Source organism: Acanthaster planci, linkage group LG04, assembly GCF_054643075.1.
Source record: "Acanthaster planci isolate LZ-2023a linkage group LG04, COTS_SCS, whole genome shotgun sequence".
NCBI classification, from domain to species: domain Eukaryota; kingdom Metazoa; phylum Echinodermata; class Asteroidea; order Valvatida; family Acanthasteridae; genus Acanthaster; species Acanthaster planci.
Window position 1 is genome coordinate 6,780,326 of NC_141780.1, and position 16,883 is coordinate 6,797,208.

At 39.2% G+C, this 16,883-nt stretch overlaps 1 protein-coding gene across 2 annotated transcripts in view; it reads left to right on the forward strand.

Moving 5' to 3' along the window:
- The window catches only part of LOC110989168 (uncharacterized), an 80,349-nt gene that overhangs the window by 12,593 nt on the left and 50,873 nt on the right, over positions 1–16,883 (forward strand). For both annotated transcript variants that reach the window (XM_087135372.1, XM_087135373.1), the window contains exons 4-12: positions 4,203–4,259; positions 8,691–8,809; positions 10,303–10,375; positions 11,641–11,789; positions 13,167–13,211; positions 13,975–14,158; positions 14,694–14,800; positions 15,539–15,696; positions 16,645–16,727. In XM_087135372.1, the coding sequence (XP_086991498.1) occupies positions 4,203–4,259; positions 8,691–8,809; positions 10,303–10,375; positions 11,641–11,789; positions 13,167–13,211; positions 13,975–14,158; positions 14,694–14,800; positions 15,539–15,696; positions 16,645–16,727 (975 nt within the window). The remainder of the gene's footprint in view (positions 1–4,202; positions 4,260–8,690; positions 8,810–10,302; positions 10,376–11,640; positions 11,790–13,166; positions 13,212–13,974; positions 14,159–14,693; positions 14,801–15,538; positions 15,697–16,644; positions 16,728–16,883) is intronic.

Here is a 16,883-nt window from a genome sequence, read left to right on the forward strand (position 1 = left end):
AGTAAACGACATTCATAAATTCCTCAAGTAGTGTCCCCATTCAACAACTTGCAACTTGACTGTATATTAACTGTACATTATTTGATAATGCCCGCTGAGAAGTGACAATGCCTGCTACGTTAATCACGTGCTGGCACCCTGATGTGAGACGGTTTAATCGATTCTGATTGGTCAAGAGTCTGTGTGCACGCGGCTCGCCACACGTATAAGGAGAATCTGTTGGACAACTTGCTGTAGGAATATACCATAAGATGGACAGGGGTGTTGGGGAAAAGGAAAGAAAAATTCTTGGACAAAATTGTTAGAAATTCATTGTATGTTGACTTCTTTTGACTCTCTGCCTAAAAAGGTATTCATGAATAGGAATAAAAAGGCTATGTGCTCAGGAGAGTGAATGCTGATAATATCCAAGCCGCAGTGCTGGTCTTTAATTAATGCACATTGAAGACTGGCCAAGCATATAGTTTTTTCAGTCCTTCATTGTAAACTGTAGTTTGTTGTTTTTGATAATAGCCATTATTCAGCAATTCTTAAGGTAATTTAGCCCATTCAAGGATTGCTTTGCAGTTCAAAAGTTATGCATGCAATGTACAATTAATGTAACTAAAAATTGCTCCGAATATCCCTCACTTCACCAAGTGAAAATGCAGTGTATTGGCACCATACATGTTTTCCAAAGACTGTTTCTGCTTAAAACTGCCTACAACCCTTGATTGAGAGATTGTCTCAATGTACGTGTATGTATTTCTTTAATGACCTCAATCTCAGCATTCTTAGCATAGTATGAAACTGTGGTAGAAAATTCTGGAGTTTCCTTTCTCCCAGTTTGATTTTTAAAAAATGCAGAAAACTCTGACTGAAAATATAAAAATAACCTGTACATGTACATGCGCATTAATGTAGGAAAGCTCAAAATAAGGATGTTGCACATTAAAACATGTACATGTATGAACACTGATTTGGATCACACTTCCTTTTCAACGAATGTACATCTACCGGTACATGTATGGGAATTTATGCTGGCTGGTGGACTTCAGCATAATTCTTTGAGGCTGTTTCATTGGCGTGGGGGCTGCAGTGCGCTGGAAATGACTGGCTTCTTTGATTAATACTAAGGCGGCCTTTTGCTGGTGCTGGATGAGGTTGCCATGGAAATACAGTGACAGATGACACTTTTGCATCGTGTGTTCAGCATAAATGACTGTGTGATTAAATTAAGCTAACGACCTATGAAAAGAGGATCCAATTTTGTGTGGTTGAGATGGGTAAAGGGAGTGGACTTTGTCTACCAGTGTGCACGTGTACATGTACATGTACACTGTATATTGTATGCAAAATAAAAGGATCAATTAGTATTGTTTGATGTCATTATAACATGTACATGACTTGTGTAACGACTTGTGTAACAGTTTTCAGCCCTTCAGTACAACACGTACATGTATGGTACATGGGTCTATCCACAGTAAAACATGCATCTGTGTGACACTCGATACAAATTTCCAACTGTAGAATTTTGCCAAAATTTGCTTATTGTACTAGTATGTATGTCTTCACTGTTTCTGATTGTTACCAGAGAAAGGTAAAGATACTGTACATACCGGTATGTACATGTACTGTACTTTGTTTCTTAAATATGAAAATGAGATTCAAAATATGCTTGATTATCATGTACAGTGTATGCAATCTAGTTTATTTTTAAAAACCTTCATAATCTCAGAAAAACAACATGTATACATGCACGGTACATGTACTGTAGGTGTAACACTGAAATAAATTTCATGAATACAAGGTACTGGTACAGTACATGTAACATTTGTCACTGACAGACATCACGTTTGTCACTGGACAGACATCACGTGTGTCACTGGACAGACATCACGTTTGTCACTGGACAGACTTCACGTTTGTCACTGGACAGACATCACGTATGTCACTTGGACTGACATTTTTTTGGTTTGAATTTGAATGAAATAGAATTGGTCACAAGCCAAACTTGTTTGTTTTCAGTTTTCAAAATAATTTTTGTTAAAAAGGCCTAAACTTCAGCATACGTTTTCTCAATGAGTAACGTTTGTTACGTGGACAGATGTAACATTTGTCACATACCGGGTATCATAACCTGGGGACAGAAAGTCTTCTTACTTTCTTTTCAATAAATTGAACAGACTTTTGCCCAAAGGATACCGGTACATGTTGTTAATTGTTTTAGTTAATTTGGTTTGTAATAAATGTACATGCACTCATAAGATTTGTCGAGAGTTTCACATTTACATGTAGAGAGATTTTTCTGTTTAAAATGTGATTTTTATCCCTAAATTTACTGTCAGATTTTTTTAGCATGCACTTTTGTTATAAATATTTACCTGTTTTGATGAGTGCCTCTAACTTACATGCATTAATTTGAAATCAAACATAAAACATTTTTTTTGTCAGAATAAGTCAGTATTTAATGAAGAAATTAACGACTTTCCGTGTCACACACGTAACTGAAATAATGATAAAGTTTTGTACTACGACTAAGCGCTATATCAATAATGTTCAAACTTTGTGTCAAAAGCTAATTTTGTCAGGCCTTACTATATGACCTTAATTAATGTGTCACACACGTAACTGGTCATCAGTTACGTGTGTGACATTGATGGTTACGTGTGTGACATGCATTTCTGTAACTGTGCTTCTCTCCACATTTCATGCACTGTGTGTGGAAGTACAGCTGTGTGTATCCACCACATGTCAATCATGTGAACAAAGCATGCAAAATGGCAGCTGTGAATCTCACAGGATTGTCTCCAACTCAAGGGACAAAGGCAAAGATTCTGTGTTTGGTAACGGTCAAACATTTGAGTGGCAACACTTTGCCACTTCTCGTAGCAAAGGGGTTGTAGATGGCATTGGCGGTCGTGTTTAAATCCCTAGTAAGTCAAGCTGTCATGAGTAAAAGTGCTGATGCCCCTGTTGTTCAGAATTCAGAAGACTTTGCTCTTGAAGCCGTCACACTTACATGTACGAACTGGATACTGCATGTACTGTGTGGACTCCGCAGGTGTGCGCGACGAAGTTCAACACAGAGAGCCTCGGTTTCAATGCATACATGTATATTCGCAGACGGAGCTAATGTGAAATCCCTCAATTCTTTTGGTAGGGACATTACCGATATACTGTAGGACCAGGTTCCGGACAGTTCTCTGTCCACACAACATTTTCAGACCCCCCAAAACAGGTGAAATGTGTGTGTACCCCCACAACTATGGAACAAGTAGTCATGTACAGTACATGCACATGCCCTGCACATAAAGTACTTGTAGTGAAGCCTGAAAGTGTGTTTCATTCTTCTTCTACATAGTACATGTACGTACATGTACATGTATGTGGTCCAGTTTAATCAAATTCAAGCATTACATTTAAGTGTTGAGGATGTGCACTACATTCCTGGATATGAGCAACTCAAACACTACTCTCCCCCGGTACATGTACTGGTATAATTATACATGTATGTAGACTGGAGAGCACTGGCCATGCAGATGAGTACAAACAATCAGTAGACAGTTTGTTTCAGTTTTGCAATACTTTGAATTGTCTAAAAAGTGACTTTCTTTTTGATTGGTGCCACCCGTTTTACTGAAAATCAATTGTTGGTATTGTACGTGTACATACATGTAGTAAATCCAATCTCCTGTACTTACTTGTTCATGGGCCTACAAAGCAACATGGCTCGTGGGATTGATTATTTGCCACTGGAGTTGTCCAATATGTGTACATGTATGTACCTACTGTACGTATTACCACCACCATTCTCACAGGTACTGAACCGTTAGAAATCCTAATTAACCTGTCTGCCTCTTTTTTAACCTTTCTCTTATAACTTACACAGTTTAATGTACTGTATATTTACTGATTCATCTATACGTTTTAAACCGTCTTTGAAAATCCTAATTTAAGCCAGTAGAGGTACATTCATGTTTCTAGTCGTGCGAAAAGGAGCAAGAAAGAGAAAGAGAAAGAGAGAAGAAAAAAACTACTCGGTAACTGCAGAGTTACATGTTATTTGATGAAGTTATACATGGACATGTACATGTATGGTACATTATGCTTGTAAAAAAATCTCTCAAATGTTAAACGATATACTGTTGGAAAGAAGATTTTAATGAAAAACATGGTTGACCATAGGAATTGTATCTGTCCTTTTTTTTTGGGTTGTTCAGAGTATCTCAATCAATTGGAATGCAGCCCTGGGCAGCAACGGTCATAATGTACGCCAGGTAAGCTTTCTTATGGATTCCTCTCTTCAATCTTGCAATTTATTTCCCCCCCCAGATGTCGTGTCGCAGGAGAGTGCCTGCAGAGAGTTACTGTGGTTTATTGTGGGGTTTGGAAATTCCTTCTGGACGTGGCCGTCAATTAACGTTGGATCACGAATGCTTACCATTCGTGTTGGTCATCATTTCGATATGCTGGTGCAGGCATGTGTCCGAATTTTAATGACATTTTGGTTTTTTGTGTTCTTTTCTAATTCTGTGCTTTTTGTGAGGGAGTGAAGTCCTCGGAGAGTCCTCACTCTCCTGAGGACGATCCTGGTCAAAACAGTGAGTTCCTACTCACCGGTTCTTATCAGAACCACATTTCTGCCAAGCACGGTGTGTCCGTGAACCTCATACAGCACAGCCACACACTTTAAGGTTCTCCCTCCTTTGTAATTTCTTTTAGCACTTTTAATTCATTGCTAGAGGTTCAATTCATAAATGTTGAATGCTCGATGAGACCGGCCAGTGCACATCATTTGTAATCTGTGCAGCTTAGGAGTACTGTGAAATAGAAAACATAATTGGATACTCTTTTTAAATATTAAAATATACCGAGGGCAAGAAAAATCCTCATTTGCAATTCATAAGGATTACCATATATTCATGAGTAGTCAAGTAATCTTTGGTTTATGGTATGGGTAATTCCAGAAATTAGGGGTCCAGTTTTTTGTGTCCCTGTCACATCTGACATATGATTTATAAGTTCAGAACACATTTTAATATCCAAGAGTGATGGATTAATGCAAATTACCTACCAACAAATAGTAATAGTTCAAAATTAATTCTGGTGATATTTCCATGTCAAATAGCAAAGGTAACAGGAACACAAAAATGTCACACTTTTGGACCCCTAATTTCTGGAATTACCCATATGGTTGTATCTTTTGCAAAATGAAGTATACAGTTTTCAGTTTCTTGCTTATACTGATATCTGATGATATTACATAAATGTATCCTGGATATGTCCAGACCATTTCAAAGAAAAAAAAAACTGAATGCTGGTGTGAGTTTAAAAATGAATTTGCTACACTGTTGATACCGTTTCATCAAAGTGTTGTATCAAATCAGCTAATGTATGTTACTTGCATGCAATGGCATACATGTACATGTACATGTACATGTAGGTCTCTCTCAAATGACGTCACTTCCTGCAGATTGCCACGTGCATTGCCAAGTTTCAAACTTTCTTACTTTCTGCACACTGCGTGCACACTCACCTGTTGGGCTTTTATACATGTACGCAGTTTCAATTTTCTATGAAGATGGTGTCCAGTAAGAGAGATCTGTAGGGCCTGCCCTTTTGACGTCACAGTCACGTTTCTCCTACAAGTGGTTGTTAAAACTATGGTTGGCCATCGGTACAAAAGTAAAAGTGTCCAAACTCTAGAGATTCTAGTATGCATAGACCCATGTTACTGGTACTGCAACCGTAAATACTGAATGAAACTATAATCCTACCTAAAATCAATGAGACAAGTGTCCATTTTGAAACAAACTGGAGGCAAAATAAAAAACGCACCAGAAGGTGATCTTTTTGTAAACTTTGGCCGCCCCTACAAGTCTTAGGCAAAATGAGAGTGGTCAATATTGTGGTTTTTTTTTCCGGACACCATGTGAATGCACCGGAAGCACTGCCAGCAGTGTGTGTCATTAAACTGCTGATGGCTATCAAAACTGAATCTGGACCAATCAGTAACTGTACTAGCACTGGCTAATGAGGGAATACATATAGCCAAGGCAAAAAGGGAACATTGACACGAAATGAGAAAAGGCTGGTGATTAGTTTGATAATTTCTGATACATGTACAGTACTGTACAAGTAAAAAAAAAAAAAGAGGGTCCAGGCAAAAAGATTCCCCTGACACTTCATGCAAAGTTTTCTGGTACAAGTAGTTGGGCCCGTGAACAAACATGCACGTACACATTTTGTTTGGATTTAATTCAGCAAATGTTAATAAATTTATAAATTACCGCACACGTACATGTACAATTTACTTACAGTGCTGTTGCTGGTGAGGTGGTCAAAATTTATGCCCCACGTGACAGTAGTCAACTACATTGTACATGTATTATTTTGTTTTGTGCCAACAAGTACTGGTACAGAGGTTGTGATTTAATGCTGCAAGGGATATTCAACAATAAGCGTGAATTCAGTTGAAATCGTGAATGAACCTCTGATTTGATTTAAAGGTTTGATTAAATGATATAAACTGTGTAACACATTCACTTGTTGAACTCACACCAGCACACAGTTTGTTCTCTTTGAAGTGGTCTGGACCTACCCGTACCCTGGATACATAAATTTATGTAATATCAAGCATTACTCACTGTGAAATTTGTCAAAGTCATAGCATGTGCAAAGTAGTGTTAATACTTGTTATGTTAAGTACATGTACCTGTATAAGATGCTATCAATCAGTTTTTGTCCGTGTCAGCTTACTCGTACATGTACATGTATGCTGCACACATGTAATTCACAAGTGTGAACCCTGTTATGGCCGATAATAATTTAACAATCGGTCAATAATGTAATACCGGCCGATAACGTGATAAAAATCGGCCGATAATGTAATACCAGCTGATAACGTAATAAAAATTGACCGATAATGTAATAACCCAAGTGACCCATAATGTAATGAAATTCGGCTGATAATGTAATAACCCAAAACCGGCCGATAATGTAATAACATGGAGGCCGATAATGTAATAACCGTAGATTTGTTGTTTCTTAGAAGGCTTTTGGGGACTTGGGTTTTCTTCAAGTTTTCTCTGCAGATCCCTCTTATATTAAAGAAACGACAGACAGCTAAAAAATACCCTGGTAAGCTATGTGTACACAATTAAGAATGTACCAGTAATTAGGTGGAAAAGGAGTACATGTAGCTTGAGCCAGAACGAGATTTTGACAGGTATGTGTGAGGATATTTTTCACTTTCATCTGTTTTTCGAGGTTAGAGGCTAGGAATCATATTATATACTGCTGAACTGAGAGTTTGGATGCTGACCTGCTGGGGGACACTCAGGCTTGCTTCTTAGGCAGTATTATATTCATTCTGACGTGATGAGCTCATTAAATTGAGCTAGTGTTCATACATGTATATAACACAACAGTTTTTCACTACCTGCAAAGTTTGAAGCCAGTCGGACTTGTACTTCAGAAAATACAGGGCTTTAAAGGATACATCTCTAATGTCACCTGACATGTTAACTGATAACGTCATCGTGACACGAGGTCAGTTTTCGTCTATAACATATCCCTTGTGCGATGTCTGCAAAGTCTTCACCCAACTTGACACTTTTCAGAAAATACAGGTATATGGGGCTTTAAAAGAAGTACCTTTCACATCACATGATTTGTCAACTGATGATGTCATCCTCAACACTTCCCTTTTTAGCTATATGTATTTGCAAAATTTCAACCCATGGGACATGTACTTAAGGAGATACATGTACATGCACGGAGCTTTGAAGTTTGTTACATTAAATGCCAATCAAGCCCAATGGGTGACTGTGCATGTTAACTGAAATCACCTCAACACTAAATTAAAAAAACAAGATTTATGTATGAAATGAGATCACCATAATTCATCTGAGTGTATACACCTTGGAAAAGATGATGTCTATGTTCAGTTATAATTTGATGACAAAAAAATTGAAAACTTGTCACTTCAAAAGCAATAAGGTAAAATAAGAAGGATCTGCAGGCAAAATTCAAAGAAAACCTAAGTCCCCCAAAGCCTTACTGGGAAACAAGCAAATCTACCGCTACGGTTATTACTTTATCGGCCTCCATGTTATTACATTATCGGCCGGTTTTGGGTTATTACATTATCAGCCAATTTTTATTACATTGTGGGTTGCTTGGGTTATCACATCATCGGCCGATTTTTATTACATTATTTGTGGCTTGGGTTAATACATCATTGGCCAATTTTTATTACATTATGGGTTGCTTGGGTTATTACATGTTATTACATTATCGGCAGGTGGGTTATTACATTATCAGCCGATTTTTATTACATTATGGGTTGCTTGGGTTATTACATCATCGGCCGATTTTTATTACATTATTTGTGGCTTGGGTTATTACATCATCGGCCGATTTCTATTACATTATGGGTTGCTTGGGTTATTACATTATCGGTTGATTGTTATTACATTATCGGCTGGTATAACATTATTGGCCGATTGTTACATTATCAGCCGTAACAAACTCTCCTTAGTAAAATTGATATTACATGTAATCTGAGCAGCAGTGACTCGGATACCTACTGCACATGGATAGCTGAGGTGTCTCCTAGTGCACAATGTGATGGTATGCTGATATAAGTTTTGCAGTAATGTTTTTGAAGTAGACACGTACCGGTACATTTCTTACCATTTCATCAGGTGGTGTTTGATGGCCAGGCTGTGCACTCTGTACAAGGAGGTTACAACAGTGGTCCTCTAACCCAGGATGGAAATTTTGACATTCAGTTCAATCTGCAAGGGGAATTCTCTTTTAAGAGGTGAGTGATAGAAAGGCTTTTGTACTGATCGGACCATACATGTACATGTATGTGTATAGTCAGGTCTTACATGTACAGCAGTCACCGGTACTTTGTATAGATGGAAAAGTACTGTACATGCACACAGGGTTTCCTCTGGGGTACTGATACGTGTTAGGTGTTCAACAAATGTTGCCAAATTTTTTGTGCCTAACTAAATCAATCTTGTATCTGTGTCCTTCCTTATCATTCTGAATGATTTTAAACTGAATTACTGGTATTTCAAAATATCTAGAACTTAATTTTGCATTTTCCTTCCATATAAATTTTGTGAGAGGTGAACATGTAGGTGGTCACTATTATCAGTGAGGTGGGCCGCCTTACACTTGAACAGGCAGGGAAAACACTGCATGCACATGCACCGGGAACATGTACATGTACATGTATGCTGTTTATGCGCACGCATGTACCGGTATATACATCTACCGCATTGGTAACCAGCAGCATGTTTATTCAGCGCATGTACATGTATGCAATGCAATGCACTTGTGCACATTCACCATTGTGAAAGGTAACAACAGTTACACATTTGTGACCCACTCTGTGAAAATGAGTCTTAAGTTGCCAGAGCCACTTTTTGAGCTTTCATTTGTATTCGAAAGTCAAATTGACCTTTTTGTTTTGATGTATCACAAGTTTGGCATCCTGATGGAAGTGGATACTCCATGGTGAAAAATGCTGTGGGGTTCCTATTGATTTACATTGTGCCAAATTATTCTAAAGGACTTTTAACTCCAAAGTGGCTCTGGCGACTTAAGACTCCTTTTTGCACAGTGGGTCACATTTGTCTTTGGTGCAGAACTTCCACATCGTACAATATATACATGTTCATGTAAATATTTACCAGTAGTTGAAATTATTGAGTAATGTGTTGTTGCACTTGCTGTTTGTTTAGATTTGTGGATGGCTATTCTGGTTAGATATTCATGTTATATTCATCTACATGTTCACAATGGAAGAGGGAGGAGGAATATAATTTGTTTTGGAAGCGGTTAAGTTTACTTCAAGGTCTCTTTAAACTTCGGCTCTTTTCAATAGCCTTTACTGGTTCTTGATAATTGTTGGCACAGGTGGTGGTGCTGGGTCACTTACATGTACATGTAAGTTACAACAAAATGAAATGCTTTGGAGTTCAAAGGCTTAAACACAAACCCTGCACATAAATCATTAGGATCCCTCATTTTTTCACCAAGGGCGCTAGGGGTACAATGTAATGTAATGCCAATTTTCCTCGGTTAAATGTGCTTGTACATGTACATATACTGGGGGCAAACTGGCGTTGACTGATCAAAACAATGCTCAGTTTTCAAACCAAACAAGAACAAAAAAAAAATAGCCTTAAGACTCATTGTGTTGGGTCCGGTCTCATCAAATAAGGTCCATGCAGGTTTATGTACATACCGTGCATGTACCATGGCATCAATAATTGTGGTTCATTATGTCTTATTGTGTAGTGACGGCTATGAGGCAAACAGCAGCAAAGTCCTTCATGTGACAGTCAAATCAAGACACTATGTACTAGCCGAGGTAAGAGTCCTTGCGTTGTTCCAACAGATCAGCGTGTAGGCTTATTAGTTTTCAAAACAGGTTCTGGTGCAGGTATCCAGTATTTTCACGGACATGTACATGTATGTACATGTATTTCCATTCTATTTTCGAAAATGTAGCTTTTAGAGCCATTTCTTATTTACTCCAAGGAATGCACCAACTGACATTTAAAAGAAATATTCCAAAGTATCACTACTGTTATAGATTATTGTACCGTAAGCGTGTCATCACTTTGAACCAGGAAATGTAGTGCAAACAAATGGAGTAAGTGGGCTTCTTGGTTGACGTGCTCGTTCTTGAGCTAATGCATTTTACACACATGGGCGTGACGTATTCACTTTGGCACTTCATAGTCTGCTAGCTTATTCATGCATGTGGTCAAAATTCGTAACTACTGAACAAGTACTACCAATGTGTCTTACAGGCTCCTCTGCTTTAACTACCTGTATGAAGCTTTAACCATCGGGTAGCAGGCAGGGCAGCCGCAGATAGACATGATAGAACAGTGCATTCTGCAGAACTGGCTACAATTACATCCTGTTTCTGTACAGGGTGTTCCTGCAGTCATGTGCAAAAGTTTAGGACCACCCATACAAAATGCATTTGAAAAATCAAACTTAAACCAATCAATCATGGCAAGTAAATTATGTTTATTTTCAATGTGTAACCTTAGTATCTTGGCTAAACAGCTACCGTACATGTATTTGACTACATGTCCATGATTTGAAATGTTTAATATTTAGTGTGCCCTTTATTTCGGATTACATACATTTGCCCATGCTACCTTACAGACAAAATGTCATACAAGACAGGCTGCCTTTGCAAGAAAATTTATGCAAATGGACTCATACGGTAGCATGACTCTGATGTTATCACCACTGTAAAAAAAATATCTTATGTAATCATTCAATGAAACAGTGTAGTGCAGGCCCAGTGACAGAAATACCGACAAAGGTCCTGGTGGTCTTACACTTTTGCAAGTGACTGTAAAATTCTTGTCGCACTCAAGGAGTGTAATGCTTATTAAAGTGGTGTGCTTAATTGAACTCGCCAAGATTATGTAGTCAAGACAAGTGTCAGGTGACTATTAAGATTCAAATTGGTTATCACAAATATGCAAACCAGGAAGCAACTACCGGTCTAGTACCTTTATTTCACCAAAGTTTCTATTCAGACATCTGGGTGTCAAACTCACAGTCAGTACATGTAGAAGACTCTTGATGTTTTGTGGTGTTGTTTTCCAGCTGACAGAGGAGCGATTTGTGCCGAGCGTGCTGCACGTTGAGCAGGGCAACTGTGTGAAATGGGTCTGGAACTCAACCCACCAAGCCCACTCCATGCAGGAAGTCAGGCTCTGCCCCAAACACTATGGGATTCTCCAGACAAATGGAGGGTGGGTACTTGTTAAACACAAGGGGGCGTCGGTGGTTCCTTCCACCTGACCCATACTCAGACCCACATATTGTATATTGCAGAAATAGCCTTAGACTCACTTGGGCAGTGTGACCCTCTAGAAGAATTTCAATGGTACAAGCAAGTATTAACTTTTCTTACACTGGATTTGCTCATGAATATTTATGAGGTGTAGTAATCATAAATACCTCAGACAGTCTGCCTATTCAACAACGTGCAACTGGACCATGTATTAACATTTGATAATGCCAGCTGAGAAGTGATAATGCCCGCTGCATAAATCACATGCTGGCACCTGGATACAAGACAGTTTAGTTGATCCTGATTGGTCAAGAGTTTGTGTGCACACGGTTCCCCATTTGGGTGCCAATTGGACAATTTGCACAAGGAGTATTCCATAAAACGGACAGAGGTGTTTGTGAAAATGAAAGTAAAATTCTAGAACAAAATCAGTGGATATATCCATCATTGATTTCTTTTGACTGTCTAACTAAGAAGGTATTTATGAATGGGAATAAATATGTGCTTGGCGCTTAAACTAACGTTTAAGACTGGCCAAGCACATATTTATTCCCATAATAAATGTTACAGTCCATACATGCCGTACATGTACATTGTACCTATACATATACTGTACATGGAGTAACTTGAAGAGTGTTGTCTGTTTGATATGCCTATAGAAAGCAAATGTTAGGACATGTGTACGTGTACATACATCGTATAGTAACTTGAAGAGTGTTGTCTTTCCTTACATGTACAGTGTATGTTTAATTTGCCTGTTGGAAGCAAATATTAGGACATGTAAGCGTACGTACATTGTATAACTAGAAGAGCGTTGTCTGTCCTTACATGTACATGTATGTTTAATACTCCTATAGAAAGCAAATGTTAGGTCATAAACGTGTACGTATAGCAACTTGAAGAGTGTTGTCTGTCCTAACATGTACATGTACAGTGTATGTTTAATTTGCCTATAGGAAGCAAATGTTAGTACATGTATGTGCACGTACAGTAACTTGAAAGGCGTTGTCTGTCCTTACATTTAATATACCCATAGAAAGCAGATGTTAGGACATGTACACGTACGTGGACATATAGCAACTTGGAGAGTGTTGTCTTTCCTTATGTTTGATATGTCCATTGATAGAAAGCAAATGCGAGGAAAGCATGTCCTCGCATTTGATATTTCTTATTAAAACACAAACAGTAGAATGTGGTAATGCATAGCAACTTAGAATAATTTGTCCTGGCATATCGGTATGTCTGTATTAAATGTGGAGACTCGTTCCAACATCTGTTAAATGATGGCTGTAGCTTCGGACAATTATTGTGCACATCTTTGTTTTTTCATAAACAGAACCTCGGTGCCCATGCAGTCAGGATCCTACAAGCATGAATTTCAGTGAGTACATGTACTTTCCATCATGAAGACCAATTTTAACATTTCAGGCAGTGTTTCATGCAATGCACTTTGACTACTCCCAAGGTATTTTGGTGTGGGCGGTGTTTTAGGCATTACCAAGTTCTGAGCCCTTTTGTTTCAACTTTGCCCCCTTTCTGAGGCATGTTAGGTATGCAGACATTTTGTATGTCTGAAGTCCTGATTTCTTTTTCATGTAAATTTTTTTTCACGTTTTGGGCTGTGCTGAATACCACCAAAGTGTGAAGTGGTTAAAGCCGAACTGTCAAAGGGATCCAAATACTGTATGTTACTTTTGATAACTAGAGATCTTAGGCTGGGAACACCCCCTCTACAATAACTCTTCTTTTAGGGATATACTCGGTCATCGAAATCATTCTGAGTCGTAATCTACATCTGTACATCGTGGACCACATGTCAAACCTTGGTACATGTGCACTCTGCATGTCCAGAATGTGGAGTCAGGTTGGTGTAATGACTCTTTCCTCATCTTCCACCTCTGTGACCCGGGTTCGAATCCCACCCAGGTCAGCATGTGGATTGGGTTTTCAGTTCCAGCCTGACTCCCCAGGTTTTCCCTGGAATATTCTGTCCGGGTTTTCCCTCCCACCTCTAATACTGAACATTTCTTCATTGTCCTCTTAATTGTCACTTCATCCTGTGATTGGTTGTGTTGGTGCTAAATGTGCTGTTGGATGAACAGATATAAATGAATAAATAAAAGAATCTTTTTATTTCATTCCAGGAATCCGGGGCTCTTCTACTTCCAGACAGAGGGTCACGAGGATGGGGAGATGCAGCTCTGTGTGGTCCATGTCAAGGCCACTCAGCGTCACCACTGTGTGGAGGTGACGGACAGGAGATTCCAACCACGGCTGCTCACCATAACCCAGGGAGATCGGGTATGGTGGCTGTGGGACAGATTCAAGGTCAGCGTGCATCCTCAGACCGTGAACATTTGTTTGTTTATGAACTTAACAGAATTCTCATTGTCCTTTTTAGATTCTTTTGTGAACTTAACTTGGCACTCTGGTCAGTTGGCTTTGTACAGTGTCTGAGAACAGACAGTCTGCTAAGGGTCTGTTGTTTCTTCACACCTGAAAAATAAGTGCTATAGTACTGTTTTATGGAAATAAGTCTCAGGCTAATCACTTGCTTCCATGCAATGACTTTTTGCAACTGATTTCAGTCAGTCACAGTTTTAAAGCACTTGTCTTTTTGCATACATAATTTCCAAGCTTGGCATGAACTTGGAATACGTTTTCGGTCAAGACAATGGGATACTGAAGACTTTTTGCTGCAACTCACTTTATGCTTGAGTGAAAACAGACTTTATTTCGCCGTTCAAGGCCTTACCAAGATCAGAATCTCTTGCTGATTAGACTGTAACCCATACTTACAGTGTGAATTTCCTCTGCAGTGATAAGTCTAGCATGTATTTTTTGTTTAATTTTTTTACCCAAGTGCAAAAAGAAGCATCGAATTCAACAGATGGAGGTACCAACTGGTCCCTCCGTCAGTGATCCATTCCCAAGACCTGTCAAGGGAGGATTCAGCAGTGACGCTCCCAGGTGAGTCCCAGGCCTCGTCCCAAATAGGCTTTCAGAGTTGCAGTTACGTCTACAGTCGGCTCATACCTGCCTATTTCCATTGGAGAGAAGAGCTAGAACTAGCCTTAGACAACACATTCTGATGCAGCCCTGACTTGAAAGAAATAATTACCTACTTGCAACAGCTGCAGGAGTAAACTAAACCCAACCCGCTGTGACATGTTAACTTCTTGGATCAGATGATGACGCATCAGGTGTAATGCATACATAGCAGTTGTCTTTGAGATACATTTACATGTATATGCTGAGATGCATCTGAGCAAGAAGGTCAATATTTTCATTTCACACGGAGAGCAAATTTCAAAGACACTGCATCATACAAAATACAAGGAATTGCTCACCTGTACATGTGCATGCAGTAATGCAGTGATGTTTTACGCTTGCCACTACTTTTCAGCTGAGCGTGCACAAATTATGACTTGTTTGCTTGAGAGGTGTGCACTCAACTGAAGGTGCATGGTGCTTTTAACCAATCAGTGGTGATTTTGATTTCGCCAGGATCCCCAATTGTTCTCCCATGCACAAATTTAAGGAGACAGTTCAGCATCGGAGTGCTTACAAATGGTGAAGTGAAACTCAGGATTTCACTGAGAGAGAGACGCTATTTAATGCAAGGTTTTACAAAACGTTGCCAGACTCTTGGAACACCTCAGGTCGTTTTCCATCATTGTATTTCTCTTTCTTCATATTCAAACACAGCCGAGCTGGCATGCTGTCTCACATCTTCCAAGAGCCTGGTGTGTTCTACTATTGTGACAATAACTATGATGACAATCGCGAGTACCTAGGGGTGGTGATTGTCAAGCCCAGGGCGAAGGAGCACAACGTTGAGGTCACAGCCGAAGGGTTTTACCCAGGTACATGTACATCCTTAATGCTAACTCTCTGGACATGTCTTGCAAGAAGCCCTCCCAAATCTTCCAAAAAGCTCCCTTCTGCAGGAATCCAATCGCACATTTGTCATCCTGTAGAGAAAAGCAAAATAGTTGTCACTCCCTATGCTACCAAATATTGCACGTTGATCTTGAAGAGTCTAGGAGGGTATTAAATATGACCAATGGCTGTAACTGTTCAGCTGGGAGTGCCTAAAGAGTCTACATTACATGTACAGTGTAGCTCTCCACTGAGGAGTGCTAGGTACCTGTGAGGGCAGATATGATCTTTATGTTTAGACATTTGTGCTTGATATGGCAGCATTGGGCTGGCATATTCCCTAGGGAGCTGAGATGGTTTCAGGAGTGTTCAGATGTGAGCCCAATGTTGCAGGTATAATGAGATTATGTTGGTGCCTATGAATTACAGATACTGTAGGGTTCTGTGCGCCTCGTAAATGCTTTGATATTATTATTATTAATTTATTTTGTCTTTCACTGACTGTTTGATTTTCTGAACTATTTCATTGATATGCCAGTGAGAATGAAAGAATATTTATGGCATCTTGTGCATTCGGAATGTTCCACCTACAGCGACATCCTTCTTGCTTCCCCTGGGACTTCAGATAGTTATCAAATGTTGGTCCTAATTCAGAAAGTGACCAGTTTTGTTTTTTCGAGAACTGATAGGCAAAGGGTCCACGATAGAGTGAATTAAAGGATGCGTTTCATGGAAGAAGGGGACAAGTGTACGTGCTTTGTGTACAATATCTTGGCATACTAGGAAGTCCATCCCTGGTGTAGGTTGCATGTACACGCCGTAACCATAGGTCACTGTTTTCATTTATGATCAATACCGAATTGTCTTGTGGAGTATCTGGTAGTGGTATCCGCTACATGTATTTGCTTACATGTGGAAGCCATTGATTTCAGATCTGACTGTGGCCGATGGTGGTGACAGAATCTGGTGGAACTGGGAAGTGGACAACGTACAAGACAACTTCTCTGTCATGCAGGTAAAGCATTGACCTAAGTTATGGTTTTTCTCCTCACCTTGTGTTTCCGTTCAATTGTTTTCAACATTTGATAGTCGGCGGAAATCTTTCTGAACATATAATTTGATCAAAAAATGGGTACAAGAAATGAGAGGGAGTTTGTGTTGTGTAGAAATG